Here is a 22,827-nt window from a genome sequence, read left to right as displayed (position 1 = left end):
TTGTCCCCACTTCCTGCCATTCCGTATAAGAGACCACAACATTAACTAATAGCTCACTTGATGTATTTTTTCTCCTCCTTCTATTATTACCCTGATCAGTATTCATTCCTCGCCGTGATGATGCGGGACAATGCTTTTTTATTGAGGAAGTGATCTCACCCTTGAGTGCCAGAATCAGCCTTTTTTTCCCTTTTTTTTTTTTTTACAGCCCATCTCTTCAGGGCCTCATCCATCACCAAGCTGTCTGGGCGACACGGCTGCTAGACACATACTAACTCATTTAAGGGGAGGGACATACAGGAATATATCACTAACTCACTTACAGACGGCTGATGTGGTGAAACATCTCCGGCCTCTTCCAAGTCCCTCGGCACACGCCGTGACTTTTTAACCACAGGCAAATAAGGAGATTATTAAGCTTCTAGCTGACGGATGAGGAGGGGCAAAGGACAAATTGGTTCCCTTGTATTTTTAATTTGTCTATGCCGTCTATCCATCCGTCTTCCTTCTCTCAGCTGGTCTCCTCTCCTCCTCCTGCATAAATCACCTGAGCTGCACGCCTCTCCAGTCAGTCGACTGTAGGCTCGATCAGAAACCGTGTGATTCGACAAAATACGAGCCTCTCGTTAGCGAAGGCAGCGCGCGGCTCATCAATGCAAGCGTTTCCAATTCCCACAAGGAATCTTGTGAAAACATTTTGCCACAGGCCTCATTTACTCAAATCACAATTACTTTCCTGGGTGCCTGCTGAGCGCACGAAGTGTGCTTTACATGATGGAACATAAATTAACCTTATTAGTGCGATACTGCTAAATATTGATCTTCATGTAAACATTTCCACATCAATTATTAACTGTCTCAATGTGCTTCTATGACGTAAAACATGATCACCATCATCCTCCAGCTCAACCTATTAAACTATTGATGACGTATGTCCTTCTGCATTCAACAATTGTAATTATTGAGTTTGAGTTTGAGTTTATTTAAACAGGGACAATACATATTCATGAACATTTACACGTATTAATAAACTATTTCTTAACTAAGAGTATCATGCAGCTCTCTATAAGTTGATACGAGGATATTATATTTGATTATTGATATATTTTCTGTAGCTGCTGCTGCATCCTGTGGACGTGTCATGTTTGTTTGTGCCCCCCCCTTGTATTTTATGCTTCGTTGCCCCCCCTTTATGCGTTGCATGATTCCCTGTGTTCTGCGTCTGACCTCTTTCCCTCTCGTTGTCACCCTGCTTGTACCTTATAGTCACATCCCAGCCTTCTTCTTAGCCATAGCCTTGTTGTTGAACCGTTGCCTGTTTTTCGGACCTCGCATTTTGTTTGGGGAATAAACTCTTCTGTTGCTCCACCTTCAGTCTGTGCCTCTGCATCTTGACTCCATACCATCTTCAGCATTCTTGACAGGATGAGAATATCTGCTGCATTACTGAGCATGGTCTGGATCATCATTAAAAGGTTCTAGATTATTCTTGGTATCTTTATACACCAACCATGAAAAGTCAAAGTGAGTCAGAGTTGATCCCATAAATGTTTTTTTTTTTCCTGACCTCATTCTGGATCAGGAATGGACAGTTTTCATGTTAGTGCATATCGGACCACTTTATGACTGTGATTTTTGGTGAGTGAATTGAATGCATATTTTACAAGGTTTGTTTTGTAGCCTCCATTATAAGTAAATGGGAAAATCTGGATTTTATTGTATCCAGGCGGATATCCGGATCAAAAATCCATCAAAAGATAACCTCCCCGGCGGAGGTAATGAAATAAGACACCCAAAACTTGCACGCCTACTTCAGCTATGGTGGGATATGAAGTGTCTATATCATGCTTCAAAAAAAGGCAACAGCAAAAATATTCCTGCGTTTGTCCCAACCATAAATACTTTTTGAGGCAGAGTCTGACGCAGCGATGAATCTCCTGCCTCAGCCTCAACAGGCGCCTGATGATCAGCGCTCCCTGGAGCCGTCTCCAGACTTCATTACATTACAGCTGTTAATTATAAATCTCCATCCAACTGGGCTCTGATGGCCTGAATGTGGCATGACGAGCCTGACTTGGAAATGACAACCCATCGTCAGACGGCGGAGCCACTTGATGAGCCCTTAATGAATTTGTTTCTGGGCCTCTCCGCCTCTTTATTGAGCAGAGACGACACTCCGATTTTACGAGCTTTGCATTAAGGAGATGATCTTTATTGCCCAAGAATCCACCTGAGAATGAAATAGCACGGCACACCTCACCCAGACGAAGCTTATTTGCATCTTTAAACATCTCTGTTGGCATAAGACATGATATATATATATATATATATATATATACAGCAAAAGCATACAGTACTGACAAATAATCCAGCATATCGATGCTTCATCTTGTCTCAGAAATATGCACAATATACTGTCACAGTACCTTGAGTAAACTAAGGAGCAAGACTTGGGCAACTTATTCAGTGTACTGAGAGTCCTCGCGAGTTCATTTTTTTTAAACATTTCTGATTAGAGCTACTCTTCTCACAGAATACACTAACAGATTAATTAACAGAGCGCCGTCCGAAGTTTCCCCAAAACGTTATGGCTGAAAGAAAAGGTAGTGGACAAACTTCGCCCTACACGTCGACAGCTACCATCGAGAGGACACGAAACGCCTCCCTAATCTAGATTATACCGTACGGCAGCCGTTTTTACGACGAATCTATGGGTCTACAGCAACTCTAATAGTATGATTTCCAAGTATGCACTCCGATTCTAATCACATTGTTTGATTTCATGATATGGTATATATATATATATATAGGTTTCAGTGCTACAGCAGAGAAGCTAGTAAAAGAAAGAGCTTCCACTATGATACAATTTAAAAATATTTTTAACGTGTTATTCACTGAATCTACTTTTTAATTACGGTCATATTAGTAGATTAAAAAAAAGAGCAAATAAAGAGATGCCTTTAAATAAATAGAACGTTGCTGTTGTACCATAACATTGAGTAAGTTTTCCCTGAAATGTTTTATTAAATATCAGGAGGCCGTTTTATTATCTTTATGAGATTCTGACCACTTAACTGCTTCCCTTTTATCGCCCGAGGTGAAAGCAGTGACTGTCGGGCTGCAGGTTCGTGTCGCTGTCTTACAGGTCACATTATGTGACAGCGTGGACAAATTTGCTGGTATAATCCAATCATGAAAGTCTTTACTCTTTGGCAAGACCCATCTCTTCAGAGATATTTATGATTTCTACACACACACACACACACACAAAAAAGGACAAAGAAAGTCAAATCATTAAAAGAGTTGAAAGTCACCAGAATGTAGATTAACAGGCTTCGGGATGAATTAAATAATCCGCAAGGATCTTCAAGTATCAGATGATCTACGACAGAAGATGCTCTACTTTTGGCATGTAACTGTTGATTTCTCTTAAAGGCGATTTCTGTCCCGCCGTCTCCATCCTTCCAAGCAGGTCAACAATTTAAAATCAGTGTCTGAGATGATGAAGTCCTCATTGTCAAGACAGCAAATGCAAAACTTCACCATTTCTTCATTGGGTATGGAGGAGGGATGGCGAAAAAACAGCAACAATGGTCCAGCTGCTTGCCGATAGTATGTCCTGGTTTTAAGATTTAAAACTTTATTGTCATAGCTGAAATGGACAAACACGTAATATGTCAACCCACACCATTACCCGTGATCCTTTGCTTCCTATAATGGCCGCCTGTCTTCAGGTCAGGCTTTGGCCTCCAGTAGTTCGAGGAACAGTTTGTGCATGGGCACACGGCCGTCCTGCTTGATGCTGCAGAAGTGTTGGACGGCCCGGGCGGCAGTCTGGCGGAGGAGGGGCAGGGTCATGATCAATTTCCCCGCTCTCCGAGGGTCTTCTGGGTGGTGGGTGACCTCGTAGTCCTGCAGGGCCCCGTGCAGGACGTCCTGGAGTCGCTGAACGGCCTCTGAGTCCTCAATATGCATGGAGTCTATAAAGAGGAATAGAGCGGAGAAACGTCAGTCTACAGAGCCAGCATGGATCAAAAATGAGACAAGCCGAAGAGCTGGTTGTCTATAGCAACCAACTGGTTACCTGAGTTAGCGAGCGCGATGGCCTTGAGCACCACAAACTCCTCCCTCTCCAGCCCCATGGCCTTATACTTCTTCACCAGCTGCAGGATGGCGTTGTTGAGGTCCAGCAGCCCCGCCAGCTTGGACTGCTCCTCGTCCATGATGTAGTCCTCGGCATACACCAACCTGTCCTCTAAGGCCAGCGAGCGGCGGACAACTCGAAGGATCAGGATCTCCATCCAGCCGCTCTGCAGCAGACTCATCTGGTCTGCAAGGGAGAGGGATGGGAAGCCTGGACAGACAAGGAAATCAAAGGAAATCAAAGGTGGGGCTTTGTTTTGTTTTTTGTCTGTCTTTGAGGTTTCTATGGCAGCAGGTGACAAAACTTGTTGCCTTTGTAAATCGGCTGGAAGTTGTTATTTCCCTGTTTCCAGCCTTTATGCTAAGCTAAGCTACCACAAATACACAGCAACAAATCAACAATCCTTAGAAAGTCAACAAGTTATTTTTATTTATTATCATTATCAGGTTTTAAGATGGGCTCTCTCGCGTCTCCTTTAATTTGAGCTGAATGAACATCCGGGCTGCGTTCCAACATGATGATTCTAACCTAAATATAATTTGATAACGTGCTTTGCGATAGAGAACCTTCTTGCGAGTCCCTCAGAAGAAGAACGGCGTCGCAAAGGGCAGAACGAAGGACACAGAGAGCGAATAGCTGGTGAATTTAATTACACTCTGTTGGACACGCCTACTTTGATTGACAATTACACCCAACAGGAGCGCAATTAAACCTGCTCACGTCCCCCGACATAAACCTGCACACACTCACACACACACGTTTGATGTAATTAAAAAGCTGATTTTACAGAGCAGGGGGAGGGAGGGGGGGGGGGGGGGTTGTATTTTTTGACACCCTCATTGATTGTTATCAGGAGCCATTGCTGTTTACAATCACCACGGGGAAGTCAGCGGCGCCCCTTTCCCCCCCCCAACATCGCTCCCTGATAAATTGGAAACGCTGTCTGTGCACAATTTGATTGGTCGATGGGGATCCGTATTGTGGCACTCGATCATCGATCAGGGATATGGACCTGTGAGAGAGTGTTCTGCGATGAAATGTCAGGCAATATATTGATAGATTTTAAGGACAAAGACGGGGTTTACCCTCAATAAAGAGAAATGATCACGTTGCCAATGGAAAACATTTGGGGGGGGTTTCAAAGCAAAAGCACTGAGGGTAATAAGGAAAGAAAACTTGTCTCGCTAATGTTAGTAGAATCATATCAAGTCAAGTCACACAGTCACTCTCTCTCTTTCACACACACACACACACACACACACACACCTTGCAGCACTGACTCAAAAGGCCAAAAGCAAAGCGGGCAGTTGGTCTTTAGCCAGCTCATCTGCCCGTCTGGCCCTCAAACTTCAGACCACATCACTATCAATCTGCCTGATAGGAGCAGACGGAGAGGAGGGGGGGGGCAGCCAGGACAGTAGCCCCAGCTCACTCACCTACCCCTGGGCAAAGACCTCAGATGGCCCGGGCCACTTTACCCTAGACCCCGGCTCTCCCAGCGATGCGGACCGTGTGGCCCGCCACTCATCCCAAGCGGATGTGACACGGTCGCTACGCTGCCAGGAGAGGCAGCATTCCTTTTTTTAAAGTATCCATTCTCTCTTTATCCATCTTTTTTCCACCTTTCTACATTTCCTCGTCCCGCTCAATGATTGATGCTGCCGTCTTGTCCTCCGTCTCATAATCTGCCATCTCATCCCGAGTCATTTTGTTTTAATCCATCCCAACTTCATTATCTTTTTCCACCGCGCTTTTGTGTTTCTCACAGAACAAATGAAATCCATATTTGTAAGTAACTTCACATTAGATTTTATCTTAACACAAACTAACTAATTTTATACGACAACACATCAAAAAGACGTTTAATATTGACTCAGGAAAATTAATTCCAGCAAGTTTAACCTCATTTATGAATGATGAAGGTAATAATAATCAGTGCCATATAATCTTAAATTAATAGAGGCTTATTTAGTTTCTTGTCGAGAGTTAGAAGCAAAAAAATAATAAGAATTTAGCGTTTACATATTACCCATATTTTCATGCTAAAATAAATGAACAGATCCCCGTTGCCCTGGATTATTCGCTCTAGAATAATCTATTAAACAGTAATTTATGATAATGAACGGTTACTACCTGCCTACCTGAATCAACTCCTCAAGTGGACATGAATTGTTAACAACCCAACCGCAAGCAGCCTCGTGGAAGGGCATCTTTTATTCAATTTCATTTTGCTTTTGTGACATCTCAAAGCTCTAAGTATAATCTCCCTGACAGATGGATGAATACGCATCTTCCTGCCTTCCTACCCTCAGGTGGGCATCCGCTGTGCTCACCCCCCTCTCATCACTGCCCCCCCGCTCCACTGGCAAAGGGCTACAAATACACCCATCAGTCGGACTCCGGCCGCATCTCTGCTGACAGTAAAGAGCCGACAATGGCAGAAAGGAGGCAGACGGCCACGGCCCAGGGGAGGGGGTTACAACAGGGGGTAAGGAGGAAGAGGAGGAGGGAGGCAGTGACGCTCCACTTCTCTTTCTAAAGAAACAATGGAAATGCTAATGAGGGACACCAAACAACGACACACACACACACACACACACACACACACACTCCAAAGGTTGCTTCACGTAGGAGGAAACACGAGGAGAAGCACAGAGACACGGCGGCTTTGTTTGTTTTGTAAGCATTTCAGAGACGAGGCATCAACAGAAACTCAGGTGTTTCCTGAAGGTGTTTTGGGTGTGGATAACCCCAGCTGATAAAGCAGCGAGGGCTTCGGACGGAGGCCCTGGTGCACTGATCAGTGCAGCAGCTGCTGGTGTCATATTTAATGGTGGCTGCTTCAAAGCTTTCACCTTTTACTCACCTTTTGAGAAGATTTACAGTTGAAAAATCACCTTTTCCCTCTGAGACTGACTGAAAACTTAATCAACAAGCGCTCAGTTACTGATTAAAAAGTTACTTAAGTTAGTTAAAATATTCACAGAGAAGATGCAACAGTTCTTCTGACAGAAATGTCACGGATTACATTTTCCACACGCTTATCTTTGAATATTTACCACTGTTAAATTTAGCCATCTAGGATAGAGCTCTGGAAATGTTTGCATTTATTATTATTTTTATAGTTTTTAGCAGAATTTGCCAAACTAGAGCAACATGGACAAAGATTTGGTGTTTCCCTCTTCAGTTTTAAAAACTGTGTCAATTATTAGTTCAAGTATTTTTTTTATTATTCCAGCCTTTTGTCCAGCAAGAGTTTGTGGCGCTCTTGTTTTTGCATCATTGCAATGGAATCTTTGGGTTTTGGATTGTAACTGCAATTTATCACTAATTCCTTACATGTCATAGAATAATCAGTCCAAAAAATAAATCTAAACAAATTAATACACAATATTAATGTTAATTAATAGTTTCCTAACTATTGTATTTTATTGTTTCTCTTTTGTGAAAAAAAAAATACATCTTTTTTAATGACAATAACAATTTTGGGGAGGCTCAGCCTCCCAATCCATCCATCTTCAACCGCTTGTCCGGGGCCGGGTCGCGGGGGGCAGCAGCCTAAGCAGGGAAGCCCAGACTTCCCTCTCCCTGGCAACTTCCTCAAGCTCTTCCGGGGGGTCCTGAGGCGTTCCCAGGCCAGCTGAGAGACATAGTCTCCCCAGCGTGTCCTGGGTCTTCCCCGTGGTCTCCTCCCGGTGGGACCGTGCCCTGAACAGGTGTTCAGGCCTCTCGACGCGGAGGAGCAGCGGCTCTACTCCGAGCTCCTCCCGGATGACTGAGCTTCTCAACCTTATCTCTAAGGGAGAGCCCAGCCACCCTACGGAGGAAGCTCATTTCAGCCGCTTGTACCCGGGGATCTTGTTCTTTCGGTCACTACCCAAAGCTCGTGACCATAGGTGAGGGTCGGAGAACGAAGATCGACCGGTAAATCGAGAGCTTTACCTTTCGGCTCAGCTCTCTCTTCACCATGACGGATCTGTGCAGAGTCCGCATCACTGCAGACGTTGCACAGATCCGTCTGTCGATCTCTCGCTCCATCCTTCCCTCACTCGTGAACAAGACCCCGAGGTACTTGAACTCCTCCACTTTGGGGCAGGATCTCATCCACCCCTGGGGCCTTGCCACCGAGGAGCTTTTTAACTACCTCGGCAACCTCAGTCCCAGAGATGGCAGGAGCTCAGCGGGGGCCCTAGTCCAGGGGCTTGGAGGTCTTGGAGGTCTTGGAGGTCTTTTCTCTTCGGCCACGGAAGAGAAAAGACCAGAAGCGCTTCATCCTGCTGGCTTTCTTTTTGGGGACCTTTGGCAGGGCGTCATCCTCTTTGAGGGAATGGAGTTCCTCCCTCTTCTCTGCTTCCCTGCGCCTGTCAAGAAGCTCCTCGTCCATCGACGCCCGCTCCTCAGCAAGCTCTCTTTTGTGGTCCTCCTCCCTCTGGAGGAGCATTTCTGTGAAACGCTCCTCCATCTTAGAGGCCTCCGCCTGCTGACGCTCGCTGGCCTCCTTCAGCTGCCGGTTTGTCTCCAGACAGCTGAGGTGCTGAGCTTGGATGTTTTCAAGCACTTCTTTGGTGTCATGCAGCTCATACAAGACCGTCCTATAATTCAGGGCTTGATGGTTAGCCTTGACGAGCTGCTTCTCCTTGTCCTCAAGGAGGTGCTTGAGCTTGATCACCTCCTCTTTGTGCTCCTGCAGGCTCTTTTCCTCCCTTTCTCTCTGGGAATGCAGGCTCTGTTGAAGAGAAACTATTTGCTCTTCATTGCTTCTCCTTTGCAGCTTGAGTTCTGCCTGGTCCTTCTGGAGATTGTCCATATTTGAAATAGCCTGGTCATATTTAATCTGGAGGTCATGGAGCTGACCTTCAACAGCGTTAATGTGACCCTGCCCTGACATCTCCTGTTTCATATACAGGGCCTTGGCTGCAGAACATTTTTGCTCTGCAAGTTTGCGAAGAGCAGCTGGAGGTGGTAGCATCTGGACCGTATCCAGGTCCGTGGCTAAGGAACTTGCCTCCTTTTCTGGTTTCCTCGCAGCAACTGGCCGTTGTAGTATCTTGTGTGGTCTGACATTATCCAGGTCCTTGCCACGTTTTTGCTCTGCACGTTTTCTAGCAGCAACTGGCCGTGGTAGCATCTGGACCGGTCTCACATCATCCAGGTCCTTGGGTGCGGAACCTGCTTTCTTTGCTCGTTTCCTAGCAGCAACTGGCCGTTGTAGTATCTGGCCCGGTATGACAATATCCAGGTCCTTGGCTGCAGAGCTTACTTCTTCCTTTACTGGTTTGCTAACAGCCACTGGCTGTGGTACCAGCATCTGGAGCAGTCTGACGTTCCTCCGTATATTCCTGCTTACTTTAATTTGTTCGCAGTAGAGATCGTCGTCTGAATCCGAAGGGATCGTGGCATAAAATGTTTTCTCATTGTATGTAGACATTGCTCCAATTGTTCAGAAAGTGAACTGGTCTGACTGAGAGTTTAAACTGATATTTATAGACAGATATCGGTGAAACATCAAAGGTCCCTTTGATGTCTCAGCAGGGACTTCTTGACAGGTCCCTTTGATGTCTGTCTTGAGTTTGCAGCTTTGATATTGAGCCCTTTTGTGATTGGTCCGTGCTGGTCACATGACACCTTTTTTTTAATCTACTTGCCTACATGTATGCACAAGTATTGCATTAAAACAGATGACATATAGTTTAGATGTAGTGTATAGTGTAATCATTTATGCTATTTACGTCAGCTTGCTAAGGTTAAGTATTGATTAAATAGCGGTGACGATGGACTCTTATTTTGAAGTCACCGTCCCCTGCTATGAGCTGTGAATGGAGAAACACTCGTTACAAGCTAATATCAACTCAGCTCCGCTCACAACACAAGATAATCGTTCAATGAGTCGTTCACCGCTCCCTCTCCCTGCAGCACGTACGAATCACAGAACTCACATACGAATCACTGATTCAGAACTCACGTCCTCTTCTGAACGACTCACTGACCCCCTTCCGTCCCGCTTTCAGCGGCAGCAGCCACTCGACTCGAGCCTGGGGGGAGGGGCCTTCCTCGCCGGAGCCGAGGGGCTGCTGTTCGGCACGTTAAGTTTGTCTCACAAAGATCATTAAGAGACTAAAGTAAAATTTATTCTGAAGATAAAAGTTAGTGTCCGGACTGCCTTTTGCTGCTGCAGTTACTCTAATTCAGTGGTTCTTAACCTTGTTGGAGGTACCGAACCCCACCAGTTTCATATGCACATTCACTGCCGTAAAGTGATGCAGCTGCTGAAAACTAGAACAACTACAGGTATAAGAGAAAATGTATGGACAGTATTCTTAGTTCAAGCCCTGTTGACTGTCTCACAAGAACGAATAGTCTTTTGGAGGCGAGGGTCTGCAATCTCTGATTGTCGTTTTCTAGTTTTAACATGTATTATTGTCTAAAAGTCATAATCAAGCCTATCTGAACTTATTTAACTATTGCAAATCAATATTCTTCAATAGTAAAAAAAAAAAAAGTATTGTAATTTTAGAAAATTATTTCAAAACAACCAAAGACATGAAAATCAAGACAAAAAAATGTGTTAATGTCATCATATGTGCATTAGTTTCTGCATTATTTGCCTGTAATCATTCAAGTTTTTAATCAATGGCATTTGTTTTTTTCATTCAGCATATATTTGACTCTTTCTACTCATTAACAGCAGATCAGTTCAGAACTCCTCACAGTCAAGGAAGGGGAAAAAAATGGTGACAACTGCGCCTGAATCTAAGAAAGTCCTGTTGCTCGCCAAGCTCGCTGAAACCGAGCATCAAAGGCAGACCAGAAAACCTCTGCCGTACCCGCAATAAGAATACGATTACAAGATTACAACCACCGACAGAGCACCATGCCAGCATTTTAATCCCACTAATCTGTCAGAATGCGCTTCCCCTCTCCTTTCCACTCCCTCATCCAAAGAAAAAAAAAAACACTCCAGAAGCTAAGAGTGTTCCAAGTGTCAGGAGGATTTCCATAATTCAGACGTGGCCCCGGCCCAGGAAATGAATTAAAAGCTGCAGGTGGCCACCGGTCATCCGGTTGATATATTAGGAACGCACACATATAATGAGGTCGGGGGGGGTGACAGACAACATACAGCCGTGTGAACATGCTCCCTCTCCTCTGGGCATCCATCAAGTGTCTTGGCAACCACAAGTCAAAACACTCTCCTCCTGTGATCTGACTGTGTCAGCGACCGACCGGCGTTCGTTCCTACCTGGGATGTGCTTGGCCCAGCCGATGTTGACCACCAGCTCCCTGTCGGCCAGGTCGCACAGCGTGGTCAGAGCCTTGATGTCGCTCTCGGGCACGGTCGGGTCCGGCATGGCGAAGATGCCCTCCGGCTCCGCCACCAGAAGCAGAGACACCACTTTGTTCTCGAACACGCCGCCCGAGTCTGAGAGAGTAAAAGTATCCGGGGGATATCAGATACCATATAAACTGAAGAAGTACAAATTAGCCACAAACGCACCATATCTATAGTAACCTTGTGTTTGATCGCTTACATGTCTTTTTCTGAGGCAAGGCAGTCTGCGAGTGAAGGTACGGGTTGTTCTCTGCATCTATCCTCCTCTTGTACTTCTGTCTTCCGCCTCGAACCCGGTCCAGACGCACACCTACAAGAAATTATTTCATTTAGAAGCTGAATGAATGAATGAATGAAAACATTTGTGTTGAATTTATTATATTGATGAAAAGAGCAGCAACAACAACAATAAAAACACTGAATGAGACCACATTTCAATCCTAATTTGATTGGTCTGAGTTTTTGACGCAGGTCAAACATTTTATCTCTCTCAGACTCAAGCTTCTTGTTGCTTGTCGGCCATCTTGGCTGCTGCTAAATCACCTGCTCACATGTCCTAATGATCCCAAGGAGACCGGACGGGACACGTCTGATGTCGGGCACATCAGTGGCCACCCCGAAACACGACACGCCGCGGCTTCACAGCGGCCGATGACAACTGCTCATCTCGACGAGCATTGTGGTAACCTTGTCACCGTGCCAATGACAATTTGTGTGTGTGTGTGTGTGTGTGTGTGAGAGGGAGAGAGAGAGAACACTTTTGGTGGAAATGTTGAGTCGCCTGATCTTCACAGTGCAAATGACCAAGAGGCTCTAGCTAGATTTGCGTCAGCACTTATAACTGAAAGAGACACTGAGGGAATTATTTGGCCGCGTGACATCTTGTGGTGACCCCCCCCCCCCCACCCTCCCCCACCCCCCTGCGCTGCCCCCTGTACTTACAGTGTGTATTTACAGAGAACACGTGTGAATATTCACCTTAAATAACACACTGTCCTTTTAATCAGCGGCGGGGTTAAATTTGTTGATGAGGTTGTTCCATTCTTAAATGATTACGCTTACAGCAGATAAAAGATCGGAAAGAGGCGCCGCTGTTAATAAAGCCGTGGCGTGGGAACACGGGCTGCAGCGTTTTAGCATCAAACTCGTTTGCATCGTGTTTGGTCCAGCAACGGGAGGATGAGTAAGATGCTGGCAGTTTGAGGGTTAAGAGGATGCAATGAGGGGCCCCTGCTTAAAGAAGGGTGGGGTATTAAAGAAGAGCCCATCGGCGCTCTGCTGAGGCTCTGAGGCTCTGAGGTGTGAGATGAGGCATCATGAGGCTGCTGTCATCAGACTCAACCCAAACTGGATTAACGAGCAGGACTTTGGTTTGTCCAGTACGGAGGATAATCTGAATCTGAACCGAGTGTAACTCTTTACAGCGGAATGTGCTGACAAGCAAAAGGCCAAGAATAGCTATGGTGGATAACACACACACGCACACACACACACACACACACACACACACACACACACTTCCTCCCTGTCCGTCTGTACAGCCCATTGGAGTTCGATAAACACCGACTCCTCAGACACTGATCTATTTTCACCGCCTTCATCACTCAGTCTTCTGTTTGAAGGTGACTGGATCTTCACGAGAGGCTTTGCAGGTTCCCAAAATGCACACGGCCCAGTACCATCGGGAACCGGGACATCCAGCCGTTGATCCGGACCCAGCAACGTAAACCAGGTTCTGGAGGGAGCGCTCCCCTTTGCCTCCATTTCCGCTGCTGTCACCACAAGCATGTGTGCAGTATAAACAATCCCATCCATTCCTCCATCCATCATCCATCCATCATCCATCCATCCTCCATCCATCCCCGCTTTGTCACGGGAGTAGCTGGAGCCTATCCCAGCTTGTTAGCCTCCAGCAACCCATGAGAAAACCCATGCAGACACAGATAGGATTCAAACCAGGTATACCTTCTTGCTGTGAGGCAACAGCGCTACCCGCTGTGCCACCCATAAACAATCCCACGCTTCTCAAATATTGTGACAAATGTGCACGCGGCTCTTCCCGACGTCGTCGTTGCATGACCTTCCACACTGGCCTCTCGTTATAGCAAAAGGATCTGGAAAGTAGTCCCTCTGTTCTGTTGGGCTTTTCTCCGAGCGCAGACCAACGTTGCGACACATGCGAGACCTTCTGCAGATAGCAGGGGTGAGACACAGAGGGTGAGACACAGAGGGTGAGACAGAGGAGGCGAGGGAGGTGACCGTATTTCTTAGGGAGCCGAAACCAGTGAACTACTGGATTATACCATTACTTGTGTATTACATCATTGTATTCTTTCAATATTCCACATATTTTGCTAACAAACCTGCTTTTAAAAGCGACAGCAGCTGCAGTATTGAGAACGAACAGCGCTTAATCAAACCCTGCCAGCGGTCTACATGTCTGTTAGCTGGGTATTTAATATGGCTCTGACTCTCCCCCATTAAATCTCCCAGCTCCTCTGTCTCAGCCTTTACTGCGGCCTCTCCGGGGGTGGGGGGGCACTACGAGGCACGGTGAAGCGCGTTACGAGGGCGCTTACGACTGGAGTTATGAGGGGCAGTTCGCGTTTCACGGAGGTCCAGGAATCCCACAAGGCATCTGGAGGAATTTACGATTGGGGAGGGAGAAGCGAAGGGGGGGAGGGGGGGGGGGGAGAGGCCTGGGATGCTGTTGATGCCCCCCATCCTATTAAAAGCAGCTAATTTAGAAAAAGGACGGACACTCACACACACACACACACTCAGGCGTGTGCATAAATGTGTGTTTAAGATGAAATCCGCGCACACACAATAACTCAGAGCATCCATAAGTCACGCACACACATTTAGGGAGACTCACGGCAGCAGTAAACAGAGGTGGCATTAAAGGATCATTCCAGTTTATTACAACTGGGATATTATTTCCACGGTTTTGCCACCACTTTTATTGGTTATGATAAGAATGTACTTTTCAAAGTAATTGGAATACGGTGACATCACGGCCACAGAGTCTGACAGGGAAGACAGCAGCCGGATGATCGCTCAGGTTGTAAACGAGTCGACACCTCAGACATGCTCCCGCTTTATGTGGCGTTAAAACGTAAACTGACTGCACCCGGCATAACTTCAGCATTATTATATCTACAGCAGGGGTCCCCAACCACCGGTACCGGTCTGTGAGCCATTTGTTACCGGGCCGCAAAGAAAGAACAACTATTGCATACAATTTCCGTTGTATCGATTATTAGCGTCTAAAAGGTGTTTTATTTTGGAAAACGACCGGATTTTCTCCAACGTAACAATCGCGTCTTGATACGTTGCTAAAAAAAAAAAAAACAGCCGTTAACTCGCGAAAATTAATAAAAAGAAACAAAAGTCTTTGGAGCGCTTCTTTGCTAAGGAAAAAAAAGTCCTACTGAGGAGGAAGAAGAGGCGGAAGAAGAGGCGCCGACGACCTACAAGAAGAGAAACCAGGACTAAGACTTAAAACGGGTATTAACAGCTGATTCGCTCCGTTAACGAGCAATGAAGGGTTCAAACCTGCTTCGGCACATTGAGACCAGAACCCTGGAATAAAAACCATGAAGGACAGAAGTAATTATTGGGACTGCAATTTATGGTGAGTAGATATTTTGTAACTATTAATTATTTATTTAATAGTTATTGCAAGTGCATTGGTAAGATTATATTCCTCTTTTTAAATGTAATTACCGGTATTTTAATCACAATTTTGCATTTAAATTAATTAATTTAAGTTCAGCTTTAAGAACTCTTACTTGCAAATTCCCTCTCTCAACGACTAGCTACCCAGATCGTGTGTTTAACATCATTACAATACTTCTAAATATATTGTAATCATTCTAACAAGAAGTACACAGCGTACTATCGCACGAACGATGGTTTGTGTTCTGGTTACGATATTAGTTTTTAGGTGGGTGCTATTGTGGTATACAACTTCTTAAAAGCTCACACACACACACGCACACTTTTTTTTTTTTAATCAGCGACCTCCTCTCTATTATCATCTCCTGGCCCTTCACTGCATGCAGAGCGTGGTCTGGTCGCTACAGTAGGAGGGCTCTAATGTTTTCCCTTTTGAGTCACTTCTAAATCTGGACAGCATGTCACTAGACAGGCACACAGTCGGGCCAGAGGAGCACCTGACTGCAGGCACAGAATCTCTGCACGGCATGCAAACGTGTCGAGATGCAGAATCGTGTGCTGCAGAGTGGAAATCAGCTGCGTGAAAATGTTGAACTGTCTTTCTGATGATTTATGGAATAAAAAAAAGAAAAAAAAAAGAGTGTTGGGTCGATAACTTCTCATTTTCATTCAGGTTTCCCCGCTAAACTTTTACAAATGTCCCTTCCGTTGAGTTCCAAGCAGACCCAAGCAACACGGCCCCCTGTTAAAGTACTAACTGCTGCGCCGTTGCACAAACTCCTCCGTACTGGCAGAAGCGATTTTGGGGGAACACTGTTTCGCAAAGTTTTAGCACAATTGAAGAGTCGGGATCCCCCCCCCCCCCCGTCAAAGGCAGAGCTATGCATTGTTCAGCGGTGTGTTTACTGGTCAAACACACACACACACACGCACACACACACACAGAGACACTCATCACAGCTGGGATTGAAGTTTAACTGTCAAGAGTGTTAGGTTTCACGACAGTCCACAGAACCGCAGTGCATCCCGTCACCAGGTGAGGCAGAGAATCTCCGCTGGTAATCGGGGGGGGGGGGGGGGGGATGCTTTTAGGAATGCACAACAAAGGGAAAAAAAGCAATCAGCCTTGAGTTAGCGTCGCTTTTCCATCTCGACTGTCTAAAGTATGTTTGAGCTTCTGGGACGTGGATAAACCCGGAACGCTGATTAGAACCGGGACTGAACGTGTCGCTGACCTTCTCTCAGCATGCCCACAGCCAGGCATTTCACAAATCGGCAGGCCTGGCAGGATTTCCTCCTCCGTTTGGTGATTTCACACTCGTTGGATGCCGGGCAGCTGTATTCAATGTTACCTTGGGAGACACAGAGGATAAGAATAAACATTTTGAAGCGTGAATCACCTTCATCAGAATGTGGCAGAGCCTCCGATCGATCGTTGAGCGAGCCGAGAATATCGCATGTTATTTTGTACTGTATGTGTCATTTGGAGATTTATTTATTCATTCATTCATTCATTCATTCATTCGTCTTCCGGACCGCTTTGTCCGTTACCGGGTCGCGGGTCGTGCTGGAGCCTATCCCAGGAGTCAATGGCCGAGAGGCGGGGTTACACCCTGGACAAGCCGCCAGTTCATCGCAGGGCCACACATAGACAATCATTCACACACACACACACACACACACACACACACACACACACACACACACACACCAATTTTAGGGTAACCAATTCACTGAATTTGCCTTTTTGGTGGTGGGAGGAAGCCGGAGCGAATCCGATTAAATTCAGTCTAACTCTTTAAACGGACGACTGCTTTTCCTGCTTTGGAATCTTTTTTTCTCTGTATTGATTCTGACAACATCAGGTTTATTTTCTTAGACTTGGGAAAGCTCTCTCCATAGATACCAGAATCATGCTCCCGGCAGCCGATTGGGAAGAACAGCCAGGGCAGCAAAATGTGCACCTTAAGCCCGATGGCGTTCAGCCAGCCGTAGACGCCCTCAGCTGCCGCCCTCCGTCAGAAACAGGAAGTATCTGATACCCCTGTTTGATCTGACAGCCTCTCATCCCGATCGCTCTTTGGAACCCGCCTGCCAGGTACTCGAACCGGGCTTCGAGCCGACTGAGCCTTTTAAAACGCCCCGACCGACCACACGTCGTTAGCTCTTCTGAGCACCACCGATGGATTCCACACACACACACCATATATCGCCTGAATGCTCAACCCCTAATCTCACGCATGTTGACTATATACACGACGCGCATATCAGCTGTGTGCAAACAGGTGCTCCTTGAAAGCTCTCTCGATCTGATGGAGACCTGCTTATACCAAAACAAATGCTCAGGGTGTTTCTGCGCCCTGTTGCCTGTAAAACAGGTTTGATACGATGCAGGGAGACACCATCAGCGCGGCACAGTAAACCCAGTTACCGAGCAAGCTGAGCATGCCCCTGTGTGCGTTTTGATTTCTCTAACCCTGGATTGTCCTCTTGAAGAAGGCCTTGCAGGCCTCGCAGGAGGCCACGCCATAGTGGTAGCCCGAGGCCACGTCGCCACACACCAGGCACAGCCGTTTGGCCACCGTCCCCAGCATGAATTCGCACTTCACTTCTTCCTCTGCAAACCTCCTGGGTAGAGGGGGGGGGGGGGGTGAATTAAGAGGAGCGTGTTCAGGTATTAGCAGCGGCTCATTTCACGTCTGAAAATAACGCACACCAACCTGTTTGTTCCGACGCTACTGGCCAAGCCTGCCGCGTGACCATAGATGCCTGGAGAGTCGAGCACATTGCCGCGACCTTTGATCAAGGGCCCGTAGCTGGAGTTTGTGTCAGAGGAAGTACTGCCAGGGCTGGGTTGGGCTGGACTGACGTCGCCTTGAGAGCTGGGGCTGGGGCTGGAGGGCTCACGCTTTATGGTGGAGGGACACGAGGGGTCCAAAGCCCTCACGGACATCCTGCTGAGATGCCTGGAGGAAAGGGAGGAGGAAATGCACTAAACGATTTCATCTTTCAAAGAAACCCCCGGTGACCGCCAACATTTTATATTCATAGGCCATTTGTACTGCACATACCGCGTCCTCACTCATAACTCCACAGCCAGTGATTCCTTGTCGATAAACACACTTTCAAATGAGGAAAAGCCCGTCGTAACTCCGAGGCGGCGCAAAACGAGTACGTCATTAAGCGAGGACCGTCTGCTCGCTGTTCTTCATCCGACTCCTTCCACCTCTCCGTCTCCACCCATCTTCATTCATGCGTCCGTCCGTCCCTGTCCCATCTCAACCAGCCGTTTGTGATTCCCCGCGTATGCAAAGCCGCTGTCCATTACACTGCTTTGTTTTCAAAGGAGATGGCTTAAGCAAACCTAGGGAAATAGCTAAACCAGCAATCATCCGCATCATCATCATCATCATCATCATCACCATCCTGTTCAATGCCGACGTCTTTGTTCTGTTGTTTTACTGCCTCTTAACCGCGCTCTCTGTTGCACTTGGCCTTATTTAAGTCTCCAGAAGAAAAGGCCCAGCAGGCGACACCTTTTATTTACTGCCAGAATGTAGAACCATTAAAAACCTATTTCAAAATACATGATGAAAATGTGCATGAAAAAAAATAAAGACACCAAAGAAAACAGTTTGCCATATTAATAATTCTAAAAATACTTTCCAGTGACTTTCTTTTGTCCTCCCTTTGCATTGATTGTGTATTTTTTTACTTTGTCTGAATCCCTCCGTTATAACTACTTTAAATAAATCTCAAGCTGCATGTTTAAGTGTTTATAGTCACTATATTATTGGATTGCAATGCGACCACAACAGACTCTCTGTCCCCACGCCGAGGACAAAAGAGAAACCAGCTGAGGTGTATTGGCTCACAGGCATGTGACAGACAGACAGACAGACAGACAGACACACACACACACACACTGTGGCGTCAGGCGTTCATGTAAAAATAAAAATCAGAGACAAGCTTGCACTTGTGATACGTTCACATGATCAGGAACATGTTGAGGCTTTCTGCACACACGTTTACTGACATGTGTTAAAGCAAGTGCCTTCATAACCACCCCAACACGTACGTGCATGAAACTTCATGTCGCCAGGCATACTTCTAAAAAAAATCTCACACTCCACATGCAGGGAAATACACACACACACACACACACACACAAAACAAAAGTCAGCCTGTTTCCTGTCATGTAAATCAGTGTTTTCTCAGCCACAAGACATTTGGTAGGCAAAACGTCTGGCTGTTTTTAACCACCCCCAGAGTAAACCATGGGCACGCGCTATTGAGCCCTCTACAAAGCCACAAAGGCAGACGCACAAATGGACAGTAAGGGACCGACACCAAAGAAAGACTATAGCAACACAACAACCACGACATCAGAATGCTGTCAGGATACACAAAGCTTTTATAGGACACACAGAAGTATGTCCATAGCGCAAAGTATTATATACAGCAAGGGAACAAAAGAAAACAACAACATTAACAAACATTTTTCATCTGCGATCAGCAACCCACAATTATAGTTTATTTTCAACTTTAGCTTAGACGAAGTTCCTAAACAAATACCGAATACCCCGCATGAAGTATTCTATTTATGGCCAGTGCAACAATTACCTTATATTGTTATGATGAATGTCACATTTACTTGAAGTAATGCCTTACTATGAAGTTTGTGTTAAACATTTCCTATCTTTATAAATTAACATTTTATTGTATTTACCTTATATATATATATATATATACATTAAATTCCAAAAATTACAGTCATAAGGGTTGCTACGCATTATCATGCAAATATCTTCTGGATCTGATCCAGAATGAGGTCAGGAAAAAAATATTACTTTGAAAACCCAATTTATGGATTCAAAAATCAACTATGATTCACTTTTACCTTTCATGGTTGGTGTATAAAGATACCAAGAACAATTTAGAACCATTTGATAATGATCCAGATCACCATGTGGACGGTGTAAATCCAATTAGGATGGGAATGAGCTGCTTGGTGGAGGTTTGTGCTCTCTGGGTGCTTTTCTAGTTTCATTATTATAATATTTAGAATATTGCAACCCCCCCCCCCCCCCCCCCCCAACACATTTTTGACAGTCACCACTACAGCTAATAGTGCAGCAATTCCATTAATACACGGCTTTTATATCAAAACACTACAAGATGTCATCTCCACAGTGAAGAGATTCCAGTTTCCCTTTAAAGAACTGACGGGTTTATTTATCAGCAAACCATTCAGGAGTCCATAATGAGTCAGGCATTCATGGTACTTTCCAATGAAGATGAATAAGATAAGAGAGGCTGGCATTCTGCCTTCATCATGAAAAGATGTTAAAAGAGGTGATCAGATCAGATCAAAACATTTACCAATCTACTACTCTACACAAAAGCCATCACAATGGTTGGTGCAGCTCCTATATCAGTGTGTGTGTGTGTGCGTGTGTGTTATTGGTTATTCAACGTATCATAACTTACACCCTCTGTATCCAAAACAACTGTAATTGCACCGTGAAAACAAAGACCAGAATGTAGCGTGAAACGGCAGCAGAAGAAGAAAAAGAGTGAGGAAGACGAAAGAGAGGTGGGAGGAAATGACAAGAGAGGCAGACAGACAGAGGGAGTGTGAAAAGACTGGACAGGAACAGAAAGAAAGGGGCTCATTAACCTGGGAGTGCTGAAAGGAAGAGAGACGGCATCGCACGCTTTCAACTGGGCAGAGCCGTAACGCTGGCAATGACCCAACGGCCGAGACACGGCGGGAGGCAGAGCGACAAGAAAATCAGAGGGGGGGGGGGGGGACAGAAAGTAAGAAGGAACGGACCGAGAAATAGGAAGAAAGAAGAGTTAGGAGGAATAAACATAAAAAAAGACTTAAGGGAGGCAAAAATAGAATGAAACGCAAAAAAGATTATCTCCTAAATATTCAGAGTGTTCAGATCCCCTTGATTTCATCTCAAACACCAACCCCAAGGGGCAGTTATTTAGGTCAGTGGGGTCTCAGTAGTGTTTTTGTATGACTAATGAGCCAGTAGGAGATGAGCAGGGATCAGTGGCACCCCCAGCCAGTGGTAAGAGCCTTAGTCAGGCTTTGGACGAAGCCATCCGCCAGGAGACGAGGTGCCCGTGGCTGGAGCTTGGGCCCAAAGGCTCTGGAAACATGGATAGCGTGCCACACAAGGGATCATCTGCAGCCATCGCCTCCTCGTCTTCCACCCTTCATCCGGCTGCTTCTGTCGGCAGCAATCAGTCAACCCAAGTGTCTCCTCGGCCCTCATCTGTTCTTCTGCCTGTATCTGAATCCTCTTGATTGGACTCTGCTGGGGGGGGGGGGGGGTAATTTCAATCCCAAAACGCTCCATGAAACGTGTTTCCAGAGCGTACAGATTGGATGCAAAAGTGCAGCCGAGACGATAATGGACGTGGTTTTTCATGATTGCAGAAAAGAAAGGCAATCAAAGACCAGAGGGGTAATCAATAAGCTGCTTCACACATCTTCTCACATGCTTTCATTCAGCAAGCGCAGAATGACCCCGACACCCGGACTGGTTTCCTCCGAACTGGTTTTACCCGCTCACCATCACTATCAACAAGCAAACAGGCCACACAATGACAGCTGTAAAACGAAGCGCAGAATCCACCATGCATGGAAATCGCCATTCAAACGTCCACGGAGCACAGAGGAAGCTCTGCAGTCAGTTACAAAGATTTTGGTTTGTTTGTTTTAAATATTGAACAATGACCACTTTAGTATTTTGGGCTTTATATCATTTTAAATGACATAATTTAAGTCACACAACAGATGTATTCTTGGACTTGGAAGAAATTGATGGGCATGAATTAGATTTGTCTTTTTATGGACTCTAGTGAAAACAGTTACATAGGAAATAGAAAAGGAGAAAAAAACTGGTCTGAAAGGGATTGATGCATTTATGTAAAATGTAAATATATATAATTTCTCAAGTTAACAGATTGTAAATTGTAATACCTTTACGAGCAGATACTGTTAGAGTAGAAGTCAAATGTTTGTAAAGGAGGGAATTGCAATAATTCTTCAGCATAGAAGTTAAAATGTGGCAAACGTTCTTAGTAAGATTTAAAAGATCCGTGAAAGAACCCATTTCTAAAGTATTCAAGCCAAATGTAACAGATATTTGTCATCGCTGTGGAAACAGGCAGAAAACAAACCGTCCTGCGTGCATGACAAAACTTTCTGGGTCGTAAAAAACATCCCACAAGTCAGACAGGGAAGCCTCGAAGTGTCACAACTCTGGAACATCATTTTCCAGACACACACACACACTTTTGAGAGTGAAAGTACTTACTCTGCTTCAGAGTGGTAGGTGAAACACTCTGGGAGGTAGAGGTCGACTAAATCCATGAGTGCTCTGCCAGCATGCTGCGAAGAGGAGAAGAAAGTGTGTCCGCAGACGTCTGCTTCTCTTTATCTTTATCCCTCAGTGCTGCTGTTTGTCACTTTGTCTTCCCTCCTTCTCCAAGCCGTGTGTCCATCTACGAGTCCAGCGTCTCACGCCCGGCCCTCTTCATTGTCCCTGCATCTGTCTTCCTGTCACTCACACTTTCTCACCAACAGCCGTTGGCGGCCTTTGAAGTCCTGACTCTTGTGACTGTAGCTGGCTGAGTGTCACAAGCAGAGCTG

At 45.7% G+C, this 22,827-nt stretch overlaps 1 protein-coding gene across 1 annotated transcript; it reads right to left on the bottom strand.

Annotated features, from left to right (window-relative positions):
• Nucleotides 1–3,735: 3,735 nt before the first annotated feature.
• Nucleotides 3,736–22,548, bottom strand: LOC137909023 (estrogen-related receptor gamma-like). The gene is made up of 8 exons (XM_068753431.1): nucleotides 22,493–22,548; nucleotides 17,876–18,121; nucleotides 17,632–17,783; nucleotides 16,391–16,507; nucleotides 11,674–11,784; nucleotides 11,385–11,564; nucleotides 4,085–4,354; nucleotides 3,736–3,980 (listed from the first exon to the last, which is right to left on the bottom strand). The coding sequence occupies exons 1-8, from the start codon at nucleotides 22,546–22,548 to the stop codon at nucleotides 3,736–3,738; spliced, it is 1,377 nt and encodes a 458-aa protein (XP_068609532.1).
• Nucleotides 22,549–22,827: the final 279 nt, after the last annotated feature.

Source organism: Brachionichthys hirsutus, chromosome 20 (assembly GCF_040956055.1).
Source record: "Brachionichthys hirsutus isolate HB-005 chromosome 20, CSIRO-AGI_Bhir_v1, whole genome shotgun sequence".
In the NCBI taxonomy this organism is placed as follows: domain Eukaryota; kingdom Metazoa; phylum Chordata; class Actinopteri; order Lophiiformes; family Brachionichthyidae; genus Brachionichthys; species Brachionichthys hirsutus.
Note: the sequence above shows the minus strand (reverse complement) of the source record. Positions and strands in the feature narration are given on the sequence as shown.

Bases quoted from the DNA above. Each gene is read 5' to 3' on its own strand.
- LOC137909023 (XM_068753431.1), bottom strand. From the start codon at position 22,548: ATGGATTTAGTCGACCTCTACCTCCCAGAGTGTTTCACCTACCACTCT. The intron at 16,508-17,631 runs GTTAGAGAAATC...GTGTCTCCCAAG, and splicing joins CTTCAAGAGGACAATCCAGG to GTAACATTGAATACAGCTGC. The intron at 4,355-11,384 runs GTAGGAACGAAC...TTGTCTGTCCAG, and splicing joins CTGGGCCAAGCACATCCCAG to GCTTCCCATCCCTCTCCCTT.